Source organism: Thunnus maccoyii, chromosome 18 (assembly GCF_910596095.1).
Source record: "Thunnus maccoyii chromosome 18, fThuMac1.1, whole genome shotgun sequence".
NCBI lineage: Eukaryota > Metazoa > Chordata > Actinopteri > Scombriformes > Scombridae > Thunnus > Thunnus maccoyii.
The window spans coordinates 6633454-6652494 of NC_056550.1; the positions used below are offsets into that span (position 1 = coordinate 6633454).

Genomic DNA, 19041 nt, shown 5'->3' on the forward strand with positions numbered 1-19041 from the left:
CTAGTGTCACACTCAAGTCTTATTATTTCTCATTTTCTGCATCCAATGGAACAATCATTTTCTAGATATCTGTTGCTTTGTATGTGATTTCACCTACATAAACATCTGTTTTCTATATATAAATATTGCATCTTTTCCTCTTCCTCATTGCTTCTTGAGAATAACAAGTCAGGTATTTTTGAAGTGCAAAGGAAAACAAATGTCAAACGTGATTTAAAGACTGAACAAGTGTTTCTCTCCCCCACATTAATTAGATCATCGCCCACAGCGGTTCCCATGTTGTGTTAGCATGTCTGGTCATGTATCCAGGCTTACCTGTTTGAACTATGGGAACCTGCGAGAGTGAATCACATAACTGTACTGCGCTTTACTGTACGTTCTGTTGAACTAATTGTACTTTACATCTGAGAGGTGCACTGGTGCAGTTAAAAATATGCAAAACATTAATTCAAGTACAAGAGCACTGAGAGACATGCTGAGAAGTTTAGTGAAGAGTTTCACAAGTGAAATTGATGAATCTTATATCAAACAGTAGAGGAGCGTGGGAAAAATCTGATCAAATTAGCATATCATGCTAATTTGATCAGATTATCACTACCTTTATTACATACATATCATCTGACTTTTATTGAACCAAGATTAGAGTGTTTTTAACTGAACTATCCTTAAATTTACATGTAAAATACATTTTAAACATTTCCATATAGTTTGCTAAGATTTCATCCACCTTCACTTCTCTTCACTTGCATTAAAGAACTCAGGCAAGCAAGTAATTTTTGATATATTAGATTGTGTTGTATGTTGTACTGACTGTAAAGCAATGTGAAGAGAATTTCTGATTTGTGCTATGATAAATAAAATTGACTTGACTCGACCATAATTGCTGAGTGTTTTAAATTTGAACTTCAGCAGTGAGATGTTCCAGATCCTATAGGCCAATATCCACCCTGCCGACGTGTCCTTGGGCCTGACACTGAATCCTTACTAGCTCTGTGTGGCCCTGTTCTGCTGTGGACTGTGACCTCTGACCTCCTTTTCAATGGAAGAAAACAACAACATACAGGCATAAATTAAGACATAAATTAAGTACTATACTATTAATATAACACCTATGATTATATCATCTTTAGTCCAGTATCGGAGAGAGGCGGCAGAGGTGTACAGTTTCAACAAGCTTAAAACACTGCCAGAGTGTTTGTTACAAAAACCCCCCTTCTTTGTCTGTGGAGTTAAAGTATTTAAGCTAACAAAAACACACAATAGTGATATTAGTGGCAGTATTGAAAAGCCCAGTCATGCCTGTGTGTGTTGGGTTTGTCTGATTTGGCAGCTTTACAGCAGAAGTACTAGCCAATCAGGGCCGGTCTGTGGCATGGGCAACATAGGTGGTCACCTTGGATTTTTTTTTCTTACCAACTGATGTCCTTGTATACAGCTTTTGGAAAGATGGACATGTTCTCCCCTCTTAAAATGTTTCCTGTCTTTTTCCCCATTGACTTGCATGAGTTTTCATTGAGTTTTTCCAAAGCTTTACTGTTCAGTCGGTTTAAGCATGACAGCTACCAAACTTCATTTGCTACCCCAGACAATGCCATCAAACACTCATTGAATGGCACTTTGACTCCCACTTGAATTTTTGTCTGGAGGACCTTGGAGGACTTTGTCTGGCCTGGAGGTGCCATTGTGGCAATTTGTTTCAGTGTGAATTCATATTTATCACTTTTTTGGGGGCTCTGACCTAAATTTTTTGCGGCCTCAATCTAAAATCTCGCCTAGGACAGCAACATAGTCAGGGGCGGCCCTGTATCAAATAGTTGGAGCCATCACTGCCTCTTATTTTCAAAGCAGAAGTCAGACTAGACCCTGTTGACACATGAGGGAAAACCTGGATGATGCAGTCCATCCTGAGAGTGACTGGTACTTATATGGTCATAAAAATCCTTAGTATGCACATACCTCTCTCATTAAACACAGCTTTATCTGTACCCCCCTCCCTCCTCTAAGCTCTTTCAAGTTCATTTTTTTCTGCTCCTGTTGCCCTGCCCAGTGGCTGTCACCCCTCCACCCGGGTACGCCTTCAGCAGAACATGATTGGCCCAAAGTGGGAGAATTATAGAAGACACGGCAGTCATTGGTTCAGAGGGGCGGTACAAGCGGGACGGTACCCGCCTCGTCCAGGACCGCACCCCGGCTGGCTACGTACTGAGGGAAATTAAGCGAACCAGTGAGCAGCCAGTGGAAGAGGGAGGGCAGAAGGAAGAGGGGGAGAAAGAAAAAAAAAAGATAGAAAGAGTGACTGAAGCAGAGAAAGAGAGGGAGGTAGCGAGCACTGTAGTTTAGCCTGAACTCTCTGAGAAGCTGCTGTCGACTGGAAAAGAAGTTTGACTCACGGCGACGCTGACTGAGCCACCTGGTTGTTGTTAGCCATCCTCTGAAAGGCGTCCTGCACCCAAAAAGCAGGTAATACTCTCAACTTATTTCTGCCTGCCATGCTCTCTCTTTCCCTCTGTGTACTCTTTCATATAACTCATTCAATCTGCTCAGCAAGTGCGCCGAACCAGGAAGCACGGGTTGCTACTTCATCGTTGCAACTTCAGCAACCCGACCTCCGGAACTAATTTAAACCGGGGTTTCTTCAACTTTGCAGCACCACAGTACATATAAGTTGTTATTCAAGCTTTTAAACACGCACCTGTGTGCGACATGTGAGCTCTAAAGCTCGACAAAACTACATCAGCAGCAGCAGCATTGTGGCAGCTGGCGAGAAGCTGAAGCCATAACGGCAGAGCAGGAAGTGATTCGCTTGAATGAGTCGCAGAAAAAGGCCGGTGAAGAGTTTTTGAGACCAACCGGGGAAGCAAATTGAAGAAAAGTTGAATTGAGACTACATGGACACAGCGGGAAGTGTATGAGTCAGTTTGTGGTTAAAGTTTTTGGTGTGCAGCGGCCAGAAACGGACGCTGTGTGTGTGTGTGGTCGGTAATATGTCTGCTTGCTGGCGGCATGACGTCACTTGGTTCACCGGTGGACTGAAGAAAAAAGAAAAAAGAAAAAAAAAAAAAACGGCGCTGCGCTTTTCCGCCGCTGATCAGCTTACCCTCAGTGAAGCATGACATCTGCATGTCTGTGGACTTTGTCTTTCTGTCCCTATAGTTTCGATGCCAGCCTACAGGGCAACCTTCAAGAGGCTCTGACAAAAAGAGGAACACATTTGGCTGTGATTTAGTTCACAAGAGGTGAAAACTGATTATCCTCACCATGTGTTTCCTTCCCATTTTATGTAGATGGCTCATTAGATTGGACGAAATCATGAGTTGAAGTGATATGGTTATTTTTGCATGTTCAGTATATCTATTTGTTAATCAGTCATTGTTATATGTGATTTTTCAAAACATTGCATCATTTCTTTTTATTTATTCAACTTTTATTCAACCAGGATGCCTCTTGACATACATGATCTCTATTACAAGAGAGGCCTGTTGAAAATTGCAGCGTAGAATACCAGAGTCACATAAAATATTTAGAACATTCACACATAACATAATACAGGACTTGAGAGTTGCACTTTAGGGTTGGGCCATATATCGATATTCTGTTGATATCATGATGTGAGACTAAATATCATCTTTGATATTGGATATCAGGATATGGCATAAGGGTTGTCTCTTCCTGGTTTTAAAAGCTGCATTACAGTAAAGTGATGTCATTATCTGAACTTAACAGACTGTTCTAGCTGCTCTAGTATTTCTTTACTCACTTAGTCATTATAAACACATTACTGATGATTATTTATCAAATATCTCATTGTTTAAATATTTTGTGAAAGCAGTCATCCCTGCAATATCGTTGCAATATTGATATTGAGTTATTTGGTTAAAAATGTTTTTGATATTTGATTTTGTCCATATCGCCCAGCCCTAGTTGCATTCTTCATAAAAGACATTTCCAGATGATGTTTGGGTGTGTAGTGTGAAACTACAGTTGTGTCAAATTCAGAACAGAATTTGGAGACTTTGAAGATTATTCATGTGGAGTTCCTGGTCTGATAAATGAAACTGGAGAACGCATTTAACAGAACTAAATGAGTATTGTCATACACAATTTGGGTTTTTTTTATCAATTAGCCAGATTTTACTCAGAATAATTACTGAAATACACAATTATGTCATCTGAAAATGACCAGGTTTGTCTTCTAATTACCGTGCAGTCTGCTGTGACAAACATAAACCAGGCAACACAAGAGTTTTCCATGGTTTAAGAGATTTTATATCAATATAAAGCCAAGTTAAATCAATTATATTTCATAGCCCAATGTAATAAATCACAAATTTTCCCCAGCAAACTTTACAATCTGTAAAACCTACAAAACCTTCTAATCTTAGACTGTTGATTTTCATCAGAGGAGGAGACATGCAGTAAATGTACAAATGTAATATGGAAATATTAGTTCAAACATATTATTAAGAAAAAATCTTTGAGTGTCAGATAAAGTGTAAAAGTGTTTGGAGCGCAGAATGTGAATCAGTAAAAAACATCAGATAACTTTGTCTTCAGATTATTGTCATTTCTTTCCATATTACCCAGCAACAGTCAGGACATAAGTGATCACAGGCATTTCATTTTTATTCATTCAGGCTCATACAAAAGCACATGTTACAGCACCAAACTCCATTTTTTTTTATTCATGCAGACCAATCTTAGCAAGGTTCTTATAATCTCAGACTTGTCTCAGATCTGAGGTTTCACATTCTCTTCCGGCCTGCCTCTGCCATTTTATTGTACACCTACAACACAAGTGTTATGCTATGTCAGTACAATTTGTGTTTGCTCTCTCAGATGGGACATCATTGTATTTGCACTTTGGGAAGCAAACAGACTCTGGTATGCTTGCACACCCTTCGGATTTTAAGTCAGAAAGGCGCTGCGTGGCTCACTATTTGCAAAAAATTACTCATGAACTCAACCTCACGTCAGACTGTGCATCAAAGCGCTAACAACTCTGGTATTCCTCTACCAAACCTGCTTCTCATTGTACAAAGTGTTAGCGGTCTCACGGGGAGTGAGAGCAGCACCTTTTTTGCTTTCACTTGTAATCAGAGCCATAAACTTCTATCCAGCTGACGCTTGCCAACATGCAATTAAACCACAGTGTGAACATACCACATTAATAACTTTTGGATACTCAGGCATCCACATAGTGGTTCATGGTGAAATAGTCATTACAGTAGATGAATAAACAAACATATGTGTGTAGTCGTATGTAGCCTGTAAGCATTTCTTTATGAAGTTTTTCTGTGTCTCAGACGACACACCTACATAAAGCAGTGCTAGTCATTTACTGCTTGAGGAAGACATATCGGTAAATACTTATCCTTAAAGGGGCACGTTGGGTGACAGGTAGTATGTCATATCCTGTTATTGCATTTGAGTCATGAATTAAATTCAGCTCATGTATTGCGCAATGCCTTCTCTAGAGGCCAGTGATTCTCACTCATTGCCAGTTTTGGTGCAGTTATGGAGCCCCCCACGGAGAGCGTTACATTCCATCAGTTGTGTGTCAGCAGTGTCCATACTTGAGGCCCCCTGGGAGATTTACTGTAGGCTAGACAAAATTAAACACAGACATCTTAAAATCTGAAACAAGGAGCTGGCTGTTCAATCTTCTCAAAATGATACAGTCTGAGTGAACATGCCTGTGGATGTTTAGATTTCATTGAAGGGCAGTCATCCTGTCTGAGGCAGATTGCCTTCAGGCCCTTTGCTTTTGTTGTAAATGTTAGCACAATGTGAGGAGGGCAGCGTGACACAGTTTGGCACACTGCAAACCACAGTTGTCTTCCGCTATGAAGTTTCAAAGAGGTTTTAAAATATGTGAGGTATTTCTCATCTTTTGTTTGTTTGTGTGTATGTGACCTCTTAACTGCATTCACCGGTCCAATTATATCTTCACCTCTGATTGTCTGTACGAGGCTGACAGAAGAGACACATGATAACACAGGCTGGAAAAGCTCACAAAAAGTGCTCTAAGCTAAAGCTTGAGCTAGAGCTGAAACAATTAATGGATTGATAGATTAGTCAATAGAGAGCAAATGAATCTACAACTACTCTGGTCATGAATTCATCGTTTGTCATTCATGAAGCAAATATGTCAAAAATTCACTGGCTCCAGCTTCTTAAATGTTAATATTTGTGATAGTAAATATATATTTTAGGGTTTTGGACTGTTCTTATGATAAAAGCTATTTGTTAAACTGTGATGGGCGTATTTCCCTATTTTTGACAGTTTATCGAAAAAAAACTAACTAGCAGTAGGCAATAAGAATTATCGTTAGTTTCAACCCTAGTCTGAGCCAAATCAGTCTATAATGTACAATATGTCCACATATCTACCAGCTTGTCCCAAACAATGAAAAGAGCTGAAAAGGAGGCTGTCAGATGGGATGGTGCCAATGTTCTTTTCTCAGTACATTGCTTGTGCATTTTCTTTTAATACTTAATACTAGTAATACTTGTTGTTGATGATTGATAGGGTAGGGAAATGTCATGCATATCCTAGTTTTCTACAAGCCCCAGTCAGCTGAGATTCATTCATGCAGGCAAAACATTCCAGTCTGAGCGGAGACGGCTGAGATTCTCCATTAACCATGGCAGAGCTGATCATGCCACTCCTCGGTATGTAGTTATTGTGCTGCTTATAGTCAACACTGGGTGAAATTCACTTGTTTATCCAGAGGTAGACATAATGTCTGTTGTCAGACTGGTAATGGAGACGGTATCAAACAGACTTGGACACTCACCGTGAAGTGTGTGCACTCTTTACATTGTGCCATATTTCACTAATGTTGGTCTTTTAATTCAGGTCTCTCAAACAGCTACTTTTTCTTGAATGTTTTGTCTATTTATGTTCTGCCCAAAAATATTTCTTGGGGTTGACATGAACAGCATAATTAAGTTGCCTCAGTCAGAATGCTTGAACTGGCTTGGCTGGAGGATAAATTTGCACCAGTGTCTGCTGTTGGTTTCCCATTTCCTTTTACTGCTGTTTATTTCTTACATTTCCTTGTTGTCTCAGCCTCTTCATCAGACCTTTCTCAGTGCCCCCTGTTGCCTGTCTGTGTTCTCCTTCATTTTCCCTTCCCGGACTCCCCCTACCTCCCCCTCCCTCCCTCCCTCCCTCACAGCACGCACCTGTAAGGGTACAATAGAACTGAACAATACCAGGAAATGGCTGTGCTCTGACTTCAACCACATACAGAAAGGAGTTATTCAGACTTGTGATCCCAAGGATGGACCTTGACCATGCCTCTTTTAATGATAACTTGTGGCCCAGTAGATAATACTGCTGTCTGCTTTGTGGTAATAAAGATGAGGTAGTGCTCCATCAGAGTGACCTACAGTCAGTAGTCTTCTCCGGCGTGCCAGTTTAATGATCCCAAGTTCCTGTTCGTTTAAGATTAGGTCACAGTCAGCACCTGGCTGTCTACTTGCCAACATAACTCCCTTGTAGAGAAGAGTAAGTTTACTGTAGTTGTCAAACATTTTAGGGATATTCTTAACACACTACTGTTGCCTCGCATTTGGCTCGTTACTGTAAATACAGGTGATACCAAGTGAAGTAAAACATTTTTACAGAAGCAAGAGATCTAATTGGTGGTGACTGCGGTCAAGCACAGTTGTGTTACTGTGTCAGAAAATGGAGTCTGTCCATGATTTGGTGTGTGTAGGTGTGGGAGCTGCACACCTGGCGTGTTACTGTGTGAAGTGAGTGATACCTCAGAGATTGTGCAACACATTCACCACAGTCACTGAACTTTGAAACATGCTGCGTCTACCTTCTGGCACCCATTAGACAATATATTCCCATGTCAATCTAAATCACACTGCACATCTGATACCAAGGTTGTCAAACTAGCATGTGGTCCTGAGGTCTGTGAGTGCATCATTTGATGAGATAGACTTATATTGTCTGTTCATCATCTGAGTTTGCTTTCTTTACTGACTCAAAGGGAGTATCCCAGATAGAGATAACATGTGATAAGGCTAAAAAGAGCCATAAAATAATCCAGAAGGGTGAAGGAGATATAGGTTTAGAGGTGAAATACTGAAAGCAGATTGTCTTCACTGGGTCTGTCAGAAATGAACGACCGAGCTGTGCCAGTGCAGCATTCCTCTGAAAAAAAAAAAAATATTGCTGACAAAATTATTGCTGACAAACAGAAATGTGTATCTTAACTCCCCTCTGCATTCTTTCAGTGTCTGTTAAAAGGCTTACGTAACCCTCTGTCTATTTATTGAATGGGTCAATACTGTCAGGAGTGCTTTAGTAAAAGGGCAAACTGGTACTGTGCAGTATCTGTTCTGTTTTGTCAAAGAACCAGTCAATTGTGCACTCAGTGGTTTAATCAGATAGCTGTTTGAATGGTAGACATGGAATTTGTTCTATGACCCTGAAAATGATGTGCTTATCTCACCAACACCCTCTTTATAATTATCTGTCTTCCCTGTCATTTAACTTAAGTGTGCAACCGACGGTATGCAGAAAGTAAATTAGGGAGGAGTGTGTGAAAACTAGTTAGCAAGCGAGCGGTAATGGATATATGGCTGAAATAGGTGGCTAAAAGTAGTGAAGAAACAGTTGATTAGTTAAAAGTAACGGATAAATAGTTGAATAGTGAGCTTAAAGTAATAAACGGAGTGAGAGAAGATTCAACCCAAGTGGTGGTTTTGACTGTTTAATTATATTTAAAAAATGTAACCCTGTTATCTGTCCATTTATCATCAATAATTAAATAAAATCCAATTAAATCAGTTCAGACTTAACATATTTGGAACATGACGGGTCGTTTCAAAGAAGGGGCACATCTGAGAGGGCTGTTGGGGTACATGAGACAAAAAAAAGTTGGGAACCACTGGTGTAGGTGAAGTACTGAGAGCTTTAGTAAGACCTTGAATGGGCCTCTAGTTGTAAATGGTGGATGGCATTGGCCAGCTTACAGTTCAAAGTGAAATTGGATCTTGGTCGGGGCAGGAATGTGAAAAGTAATGTGGAAAGTGATGCAGATCTGTCATGCAGTGCGGTTATTTTCCAGCAAGGGCTTAATTTACTTCTCAGTCTTCGGAGCCGCTCAGCGTGCGCTCAAGAAAACGCCACCTTCCCTCCTCCTTGAAAGACTCCACAACAAGTTCCACAAATGGCAAAATAGTTTTCTCAGTTTGTCATTTCCTCTTTTCCTCCCCTCTCTTCTCCTTGCCACACCCTTCCCACTTTCAGGGAAGGAGAGCGAAGGGGAGAGAGAGAGAGAGAGAGAGAGAGCGCGCGCTGATGTGTGAGCCCATAATGAATTTTGACTGACTCAGTACCCTTCCAGTCTTTGTCTGGCACCCACTCTCTGTTGCATGAGAGAGCAAACCACCAGTCGGTAGATCATTGGACAGTGAGGGGGATGAAAGTGGTACAGCCAAGACAAAAGAGGGACAGCAGTATTTGTTTGAAAGGGGGAACATAAACAGAAAGCAGTGACAACAGTACAAAACAATATCCACAGCATGAGGAGGACAGCTGAGGACTGGCTCAGGTTAAGCCAGCTGGGATGTTGTGATGGGATGCAGTAGAGTGTTATTGACTGTGCTGTCATGCTATTAATATTCCTGTCAATGGGGCAGTCAACACAGCACAGCTAGTTTATGGGCTCCCTTAAGCCGGGCCAAGAGGGGAGATGCACAAATTTGACTGTACATGGTCATGCTGTGGTAAAAGTCGTCATTCTTGGGTTTTTACAGTAACTCAGGGAGAGTCAGTGTGGTGGAAAGGAATGAGAGGGAGTCTGATGGACGGACGGACGGACTCAGACTTAGAAAGACCAGGGTTGACCTGATTTCTAAACAGGACAACAGTGACGGAAAAGGACGCTCCGTAGCGCTTCCCTCTTCCTCTCCTCTCCTCGATCCTCCTCCACCTCGCTCTCAAAGTCCTGCATTACTTCCTCCTTGTGTAACCACATTCTGGTCTCTGTGATGAGGCTAGTTTCTAAAACCGGCCTCCGCTCTCTTCCTCTTGTTATTTATTTTATGGTTCCTTTTCCTCTTTCATGTAGGCAGCTGCTTTGACTGGATACTTCCAACTCTGTTTTCATTTGGGCATTTTTAAAATATAATCCCTTAATGGTATTTCAGTCAGGCTCCATAAAGTTCAGAGATTTTTGGCAAGGTTTAGTTTTGGGATGACAGTGTCCTACCTACTGTCATGTATTCAGTTAATTGGTAATCCTTGTTATGATTAACTCGACCAGCTAATCTCATCATGAATGGGTCTCAACAGAATAGATGGTGAATGCTTTCACAGCTGAGCAGTGTTCGCAAAGTGACAAGGAATCAGGGAAAACCTTGATTGTTACAGGATTATGGAGAACCTGGCAGGGAGGCAGTGGGAACCCGAGCCATGAACTTGAAGTGTTGGGTGGGCGTGATTAATTTTATTGCACACCGTTTTATCTCAATGTCAAGTCATCATCCATGTCAGGCTCCACAAGGAAAGGCCTAGGTCCTAAATTTGTCCGATGGGAGTTTTTTATCCATCTTCTTCTCTCTACTTTCAATATAGAGCAGCGCTTGTCAAACTAGAATAGCTGAGTAATTTTAGTCCTCATGCCACTCTCTGGAGAGGTAGCTTGAAGTGTGTCACCGTTATCTGTGTCAAGCATGTGTGGCAGACATCAACAGACTGGACTTGTCTTTTTTTCTCCTTAACAAATAATGTCAGCAGCTTGCAGAAATATATAGTTTAGCTGTTTCTGTAGTGAAACATAAAACTCCCTGCAGTGAATGAACTTTGGTTCACGATTTATTAAGGTTGCTTCCTTTAAGCAATAGATGCTTAAATCATTTGAACAGTGAACAGATGGTGTCTGTATTTGTTAAAAGTATTTGAGATGCTGTTTTCATGGTGGCCTCCCTGCACTCGAAGCATGATGTTAAAACATAGCAAGCTAAAGCAACACCAGAGCCTGTGGGTGTGTTCAGTCTGTTCTATTTCACATCTTGTTTTTGGCAAACAACAAAGCAACAGGGATTATAATCAGCCATGGCTCATATTCAACCCTGCATGGGGCCAACTGATCCAAATATACTGGAAAAAGTAAAGGCGAAATGGACTCTAAAGGAGCATGGGAACATAGTCAAACACACACATGGACTGAGAGCTCTCAGGTCTGTTCGATCCATGCAGCAATGGGATGGGTGTGTGCTTTCAGTGCGAGGTGATGCTGATCTCTTCTGAGTGATGAAACCCCTGAAGGCACACATGACCTTCTGACGTGATGGGAATAAGGGGAAGGCAAAAACAGGAAGGAAAGCCAGAGAATAGGTCTGAGAAAGATGTAAGGGGGGACATAATGGGACAGAGGACAAAAAATTTGTGGAATTCCTTTGCTTGCCGTCTCTCCTCTGATAAAGAGTGAGTATGGGAGGAATGTGACCCTGAAAAGACTGGATAAACAGGAGAGGGAGGGAGGGAGGGAGGGGAGGTGGGGGGGGGCGGGGGCAGTTAGGATCCTGGAGAGGGAGAGGAGTGTGACTGAAGGCAGAGGAGGGCGAGTGGAGCCAGCTGAGAGGTATAGGAGGACTAATTTGCCCTGCTCTGTTACAGGATGGGGTCTGTAGACTAGAGATGAGTTTAGAGGGGGGGGGTGAGCAGTGATGGACGTCAGCTGTAGCGCAGCCTGACAGTGTTGATGGAGGATGGAGAGCGGCAGGGGTCATGAGAAGAATGGCTCTGCCTCTGCTTTCTTTCTCACAGATCAGGGTTAATGTGCTGGAACAGACGCAACCCCATTAAATTCAGCGACCTCTCTTTCGAAAGACTCTCAAGGGTCTGTCACCTCTTCTCAATACAGTTGTGGAATGTGTAGTTTCTATTTTGACAAGAGCATTGCCCTAGTTGATGTAACTTTGCAATATTTATTACCAGTACCCATTACTACGATGATGGTAACTAAAATAAAAGTCACTGTTATTTTGGAGAGACAATGTGTGAGCTATGCAGACAGGTGTTTTTTTTTCCCAGTCAACTTTCTTAGAAATGCTTAGAAATGTTCATTAATAAAAGTATTATTCTTGCATCGACTACACTGCACTGTTGTTTCCAAGCAATTTTTAAAAATGCTGAGCATGAGAATCAGGCACCAGTGTCCCATCCCACTGGACCACATTGCAATGCGAAATTACTCCCATGGATTATTTTAGTCATGATGAATATAAGAACGGGCTGAACCCGACCTCTGCTGTGATTTTCTAAGTGTTTGCATATGCAAACATGGCACTGCTCTGGGGACATTGAGAAAGGCTATAACGACCCTGGCAGTGGTGGGAGAAAGGTGTCACGCTCCCGCTGTGCTTAAATGATAATTGAGATGGTAAAGTCTGGGGCAACGGTGTCAGTGAAAGCACACCATGTTCAGTTAATTGCCCAGAGTCTCTCTGCACTCGCTCTAGTTGGGCTTCTCACACGGCCTTCCTCTCCCTCAATACTGGTAATACTTGTCTAGTCACTTTCTATGTGGGTTGAACCGCAGTACTCCCTGACAACATGTTATTTATGAGTTTTCAGGTGTATTAAAGCAGCTTGTGGAGCACTTATGCTGGCTCAAGATGTATACCAAAATTCAGCATGTAGTGTTCAATATCAGGACGTTTAATCTAGTTTGACAATTACCCTCCTCTTCAATCTGATCTGCTTATCAACCCAATATTAAGAAACAAATTGTTTGAGGACAGTCCTCCTCAAAGCGCAGAATCTGTGCAGTTGTTACATAAGTTCTGTCTTTTAAAGCGCTCAGCAAGTCTGCTTCACCAGTGACCCTTTTCCACTGCAGAAACCTGTTGGGAAATAAAGAGTTTTACCTGCATGGTGACTGCAATAACCTAGCCCCAGCTGTTCCTGCACCTAAAAAGTCACTGCTCAAGATGTAGCATTTACTGATGGGTGGAGATCACTGTACATAACGTCTCTTACTGGTTAAACACAAGCCTCAAGACTGCCACAGCTCACGGTCCACATACTGCCACAGCTATTAACAGCATTCATTCAGAGTCATTGGTTGTTGTTAGTATCAATAATAGGACTCAGGATAGGAATATATTCAAGTGTTTTTAACTTTAAAACAAACACAGCACCTGATATCCCAACTAGACTAAAAAAGAGCAACACAAAGAGATACTAGGCTACAGAGAAACAATGAACAAGACAAACAATTCTTCATTTACTAATTCTTATGTACTAAATAAGAAAAATAACCAAGAATCATTACTTGAATACCAGAAACTGTAAAGGAACAAGATGACTTTGGGTGTTGTCTGCAAGACATAGTGACTCAAATGAAGCTTTCCTCTTTTTAATCCTTCATCTCTTATCTTTGATCTTCACAGTTCTTTGAAGCAGAAAGAGACTTTTGATTCCTGATTTAGTAACCAGTTTTGGTTCCTGATACTATTTACTTGATAAGGGCCATGCCATTCCTGCAGAGGTATATGTTATCTCTCCAAGATCACCCACTGAACTCCCCTCCCCTCTCTGAACAGGCGCCCTGACCAACCCAGTAGAAACATTAATAAAGACATGCTCCTTCACAGGCTTCCGAACCAGCAGACAGACGTGTGTGTGTGTGTGTGTGTGTGTGTGTGTGTGTGTGTGTGTGTGTGTGTGTGTGTGTGTGTGTGTGTGTGTGTGTGTGTGTGTGTGTGTGTGTGTGTGTGTGATTGTGTGTGTGTGTTGGAGCACTCAGCCAAGCTGGAGGCACCTCTGCTGTGAGATGGACATGAGTCCCTGTGATCCTGGGCAAATGTTTCTCCTCTGTCACCCAGATGGTCCAGCAGCTGGAAATTTGATTAAGTATCCACAGCAGTTGAGCAGGGAGCAACATGAAGCCTTGTTTGACATGGTTGTGCTTTATGTCGACCCAACCTAACTCGAGCAGACATTTCCTGTTGCACATCACATCAGTGGTGACCTTTGCATTCCTCAGATAGCATGTGAAGATGGAAGAATAGCAAAGGTCTAGTGCTGTAAACTCAACCTTTTCTTACACAACTACTCTGCCTTTTTTCTGCTGGATATTATTGAAGAAGTGTAGCAATAAGCAAATATGCCCTACATATATATTAAAGCAACAAACATAACGAATGGTTTGATGTCAGAGTTTCTGACCTCTGTCAATGATAGTCTTAATTTTGTAGCACTGACCACAAACATTCTTTCTTTCTCTCTCTGAAACAGCCACCATGTCAGACGCAGACAAGTTCCTGTATGTGGACCGCAATCTGGTCAACAACCCGCTGGCACAGGCTGACTGGGCCACCAAGAAGCTGGTATGGGTGCCCTCGGAGCGCCTGGGCTTCGAAGCCGGCTCTGTGAAGGAGGAGCGCGGCGATGAGTGCGTGGTGGAGCTGGCAGACTCTGGTAAGAAGATCAGGGTGAACAAGGATGACATCCAGAAGATGAACCCGCCCAAGTTCAGCAAGGTGGAGGACATGGCCGAGCTCACCTGCTTGAACGAAGCCTCCGTGCTGCACAACCTGAAGGAGAGATACTACTCTGGTCTCATTTATGTGAGTATGGAGCTGTCTTAAACACAAAAGGCCTTGAACAAAGCATTGATTCATACATTGTACCTCTTCTCTTCATTGGATTGTACCTCATGTTTGCTGAAATGCAATGCAGCAGTGATGCATGAGGCTAATTTTAGTTTCTGTCCCACTTCTGGTTCCAGCGCTAGTGTATTTTTCCAAGACGATTCTTTGCAGTCTTCATTAACATTTTTAATGCCTATCTTGAGTTTTAGAATAAAATGCAGCTACATGTTATATTTCACATCCCTAGCGTTATGTTCCTGCTATTACGTTACCATTGTCCGGGTAATGTTTTGGGTTGGTCTAAAGCATTTCCTTTAAATTCTTATGTAATCCCACTGGCTTATAGAAAATGATCTACCATGGCCTGTCTCCAAACCAATTTATCTCTCTGTCCAACCTCCTAATTACCTCCATTAGGCCCCATTGTTTTAGACAACCCATTGTGTGCAAATTGTCACAGCAAACAAAGAGTGCAATATGTTATTGTATGAATGGTATGCAAGCACTCTTTTCCTTCACCCCCTAACTCTGCCTCTCTCTTTTTTTTTTATTCTCTCTAATATCTTGTTAGCTCCCTCTCTCTCTCTCTCTCTCTCTCTCTCTCTCTCTCTCTCTCTCTCTCTCTCTCTCTCTCTCTCTCTCTCTCCCTCTCCCTCTCCCTCTCCCTCTCCCCCTCTCTGTGTTTGGAGTTATCTTGTAAACAGGAAGCTGCAGGGAACAATGCAGTGTGGGGTATGAGATGTGAAGACATAGCTGGGGAAGGAGGGAGGGGTTTCACAGTCCATTTTTTTTTTTTCAAATGGACTTGGAATGTAAATGATGTTGTAACTGCTATTACTTCCCCCATAATTAATGCCATTTATCCCCATGTCCCATGCTGGGAGTGATTTGGTCTCCCTGACTGTGTGGTGTGACCGAGGTCATATCAACACACCCCTTCCTCACTCCCTCCAGAGATCCAGGCTACGGTTGGCTGGAGTGCCTCTACGCTTTGTAGTCATTAGATTAACCATCTCTCAGGGGAGAGCGGGTACACAGCAGAGGGGAATATGCCTGGTGCAGAAATGTTGGAAGGGCAGCACAAGAATCCAGCAAGTTTTAGAAAAAAAAAAAAAGAAATCTGAAGTTATGTTAGGAGTCTAGATACACAATCTGAATGTGGAAGAAAGAAAAGATTTACTGGAGTTTATAGGAAGGAATGAAGGAGGGATTTACTTTTGGCCTCGAAGCAGAAAAGACAATTTACAATATACAACTGAGATAGCACTTGGCTAGCCTGTTAAGTAACTGTAGTCGTACATCGCTCATCGGTTTTAACTTGTAGCAGGGTGGGGTTGAGATTGCATAACGTAGGAGAGGACCAAATCAGAGTTCATGAGAAACTTTTAGCTTGGTGTTAAAGGGGGATGGGTAGGCTCAGCAAATGGAGAAACTTGTACAGCAGCATATGAAATAACCCAATCCATGATCTTGATCCTGCACTGCACACTATTATATAAATCTCCATTGTGGTACATGTCCAGTTTCTAGGGTTTGGCTTAAAATCATTTCATCTATCCCATTTAACTCAAACACCCTCTTTCACTGGTACCTTCACCCTCCAGGTCTTATGCCATGTTCAAGTGCAGCTTTTTTTTTTAACCACCACCTCTATCTGTTCTGCAGACATACTCTGGCCTCTTCTGTGTCGTCATAAACCCTTACAAGAACCTGCCAATCTACTCAGAGGAGATTGTCGACATGTACAAGGGCAAGAAGAGGCATGAAATGCCGCCCCATATCTATGCCATCACTGACACATCTTACAGAAGCATGATGCAAGGTAAGTCACTGTCGCAGCGCTGGCATTGCAAAACTTGCACAAGAACAATAAAGGCTTTATTGAAGAAAATATTATAGTGATGTTTGAAGGCTGTTGGCCTACAAGATGTTTTTTTTTTTCCTTTTGATTCAAACTTTTTCTCAAGCTTGTAATATGAATGTCTTTTAATATTGCATTGTTTTGAGTGGTGACACACAGGGCTATACCTGCAAGGCTCCTAGGAAACAAAGTTTTATGCATACATACTGTAATAATGGCAGCTTATTTGCATCAATACCCTCTTAAAAATGAACTGAGGTGTATGAGAGTATCCTCTATATTGAGTTTGAACCTTCAAATACAAGACAAGGGAGCTGCAGAGTATTGGAGTTGATACTAGCAGAGTATTTCATATGATTTACTGGCTCCACTGGCCTCAGCAAATACCAGACTCTAAATTCTAGCTAAGAAGGGTTGTATTTAATAAGAGGCCTTGTGCGGGAGAATGTACAGGGGATGGAAAAAAGTAAATCTGCAATAGATATTAATTTTGTTAAGCTCATATTTCTTGCTCTGGAGACAGATTTTGAAGACAATAGTTTACAGCCATTATGTTAAACAAATATCCTGTCATGTGCTCCTCTTCCTTTGCTAATGCACATTTCCTGTGTTTGGCATACTGTATGTCATCTTACTTTTTTCCTTTTTTTTTTTCCCTCCCTCTTACTCTTACCGCATTTTGTAATTATGCAGTGTTTTGTGACTGATGCACCAGTGAGTTGAATCAACAGTTGTGACAAAAACCTGAACATTACAAGCACCTAATTGGTATTTCCTGCAGGGCTATTGTTTTGTAGTGTGATTCTTTAGTGCACCTCCTGTATGTATTGTCTTAGTTTGGCAGCACATCCCCATTTTAGGCCTGTTTCCCTGATGTGCTGAGCTCTGTCATCTGTCATGCGTACCACCCAAACTACTCCCCTTCCCACTAGTGCTCTTTTTCTCCATTTTTGGCTCCAGGAAAGAGTTCAGACCACAACGGGTAATTAGCCAGTAAGTTTGAAACCCAGCAGCACCTCCTACAGTTACAGGAAGCCAGATATTGATTTCCTGTCTGTGGCCAATGTACTTCCTGTTGTACAGATGAACTGTATGCGCTGTGGCGATAACATATGCTCGCTTGGAATATGCAGCATTGTTGTTTTTGCAAAGTTTGAATGATCAATATTTGTACTTCTTTTCTGCAGATCGTGAAGACCAGTCCATTCTTTGCACGTGAGTTACACACATCACATACACACATTAAAGAAGCAATCCTTCTGTTATATTAACTTTTTTTAATCAACATTTTGTGTTTTAGAACATACTTTTCTCAGTCTATTTCTGTACCTCTACTCCCTGTTTAGTTTTTGACTCTCTATTGTTCTCTGTTTGTCTCATATAGAGGAGAGTCTGGTGCTGGTAAGACAGAGAACACCAAAAAGGTCATCCAGTATCTGGCTCACGTGGCCTCCTCTCACAAGACCAAGAAAGATCAGGTCAGTCCTGCTTCTCATCTACCCTGTTCATCCTTCAAACCTTCCTCCCATTACTCTTTTACATCACCCAGTTGTGCCTTTTTTATCTTTCATCTTACTCTCTCATCTCTCACTTCACTCCACTCCTCTTTCTTTTTTATTTGATTCATTTTCAAGGGAGACACAAGCCCTAATTCCTTCAGTCCTTCAGTCACAGGACCAACATTTTCCTCGTCCTCTGCTCACTTCACCAACCAACTTTTTCATTGTTACTATGATGTGTATCTGTGTGTGTGTGTGTGTGTGTGTGTAAGTGTTCACCAGTGCTACTGGCACTTAACATTAAATGACTGTTAATCCATCATTACATTGTTGTATTCAAACAGTTTATTTTCTGCAGTAGCTGCCACAGAAAAAGAACTGCCATCAAAGGAAAAATGGGCAATCAAGATAATAGCCCTGGAGGTTCAGAAAAACAATGGTGCAGATTTAAAGGCTGAACTGAAAAACTCCTGGCACTGACATGTTATATAGACCAGAGGCCTTACTTCATCTGTCATGTATTCGGTTTTGCTGATTTAACCGCATCAAAAAATAAAACTCAGTCGACCACCAAGAGTCGAGCATTACATCAGACTTCACCGGAAAACTTGCACCACTGTTATCTGAACTGCCAGCGGTATGATAGATGCTGCTCAAAGTGACCCAGTGGGGTTCAATAAAAAAAAAAAAAAAACACATCAGTATCTATCATCCTTTTTTTTGAGGTTGTTGTATTTCTCTTTTCCCATCAACAGAACAGCTCGATCCTGTCACATGTGAGTTAACTCTCTCCCTCCATTCGCTCTTCCTCCCCACCTGCTTCTATCATCACCCTCTTCCTCCAACCCCGCCCTCACCCCTCATTCTCCATCCTCCTCTCACTGGAGCGCACTTTTGTGGTCGCTTTGTATTCAGGGGCAGAGGTGACGTGTTTTGCTAGCCAATAGGAAGTCAAGAGGAAGTTTGTTTGCAGATCAGTGGCAACCGTATGTGTTCCTGTGAAAAATTCAGCCAGACAATAGTAGGATAAGAGGGGAGGGGTCTTCGCTGAAAAAA

The 19041-nt window shown here is 41.9% G+C and overlaps 1 protein-coding gene across 2 annotated transcripts in view; it reads left to right on the forward strand.

Annotated features, from left to right (window-relative positions):
• Positions 1 to 2199: 2199 nt before the first annotated feature.
• The window catches only part of LOC121883403 (myosin-9-like), a 32142-nt gene continuing 15300 nt past the window's right edge, over positions 2200 to 19041 (forward strand). The window contains exons 1-6 of one of the 2 annotated variants that reach the window (XM_042391643.1): positions 2200 to 2460; positions 14270 to 14601; positions 16291 to 16447; positions 17674 to 17701; positions 17871 to 17964; positions 18741 to 18761. In XM_042391643.1, the coding sequence (XP_042247577.1) occupies positions 14275 to 14601; positions 16291 to 16447; positions 17674 to 17701; positions 17871 to 17964; positions 18741 to 18761 (627 nt within the window). In that variant the 5' untranslated portion in view covers positions 2200 to 2460; positions 14270 to 14274. The remainder of the gene's footprint in view (positions 2461 to 14269; positions 14602 to 16290; positions 16448 to 17673; positions 17702 to 17870; positions 17965 to 18740; positions 18762 to 19041) is intronic. The other variant, XM_042391644.1, reaches the window with a different exon arrangement.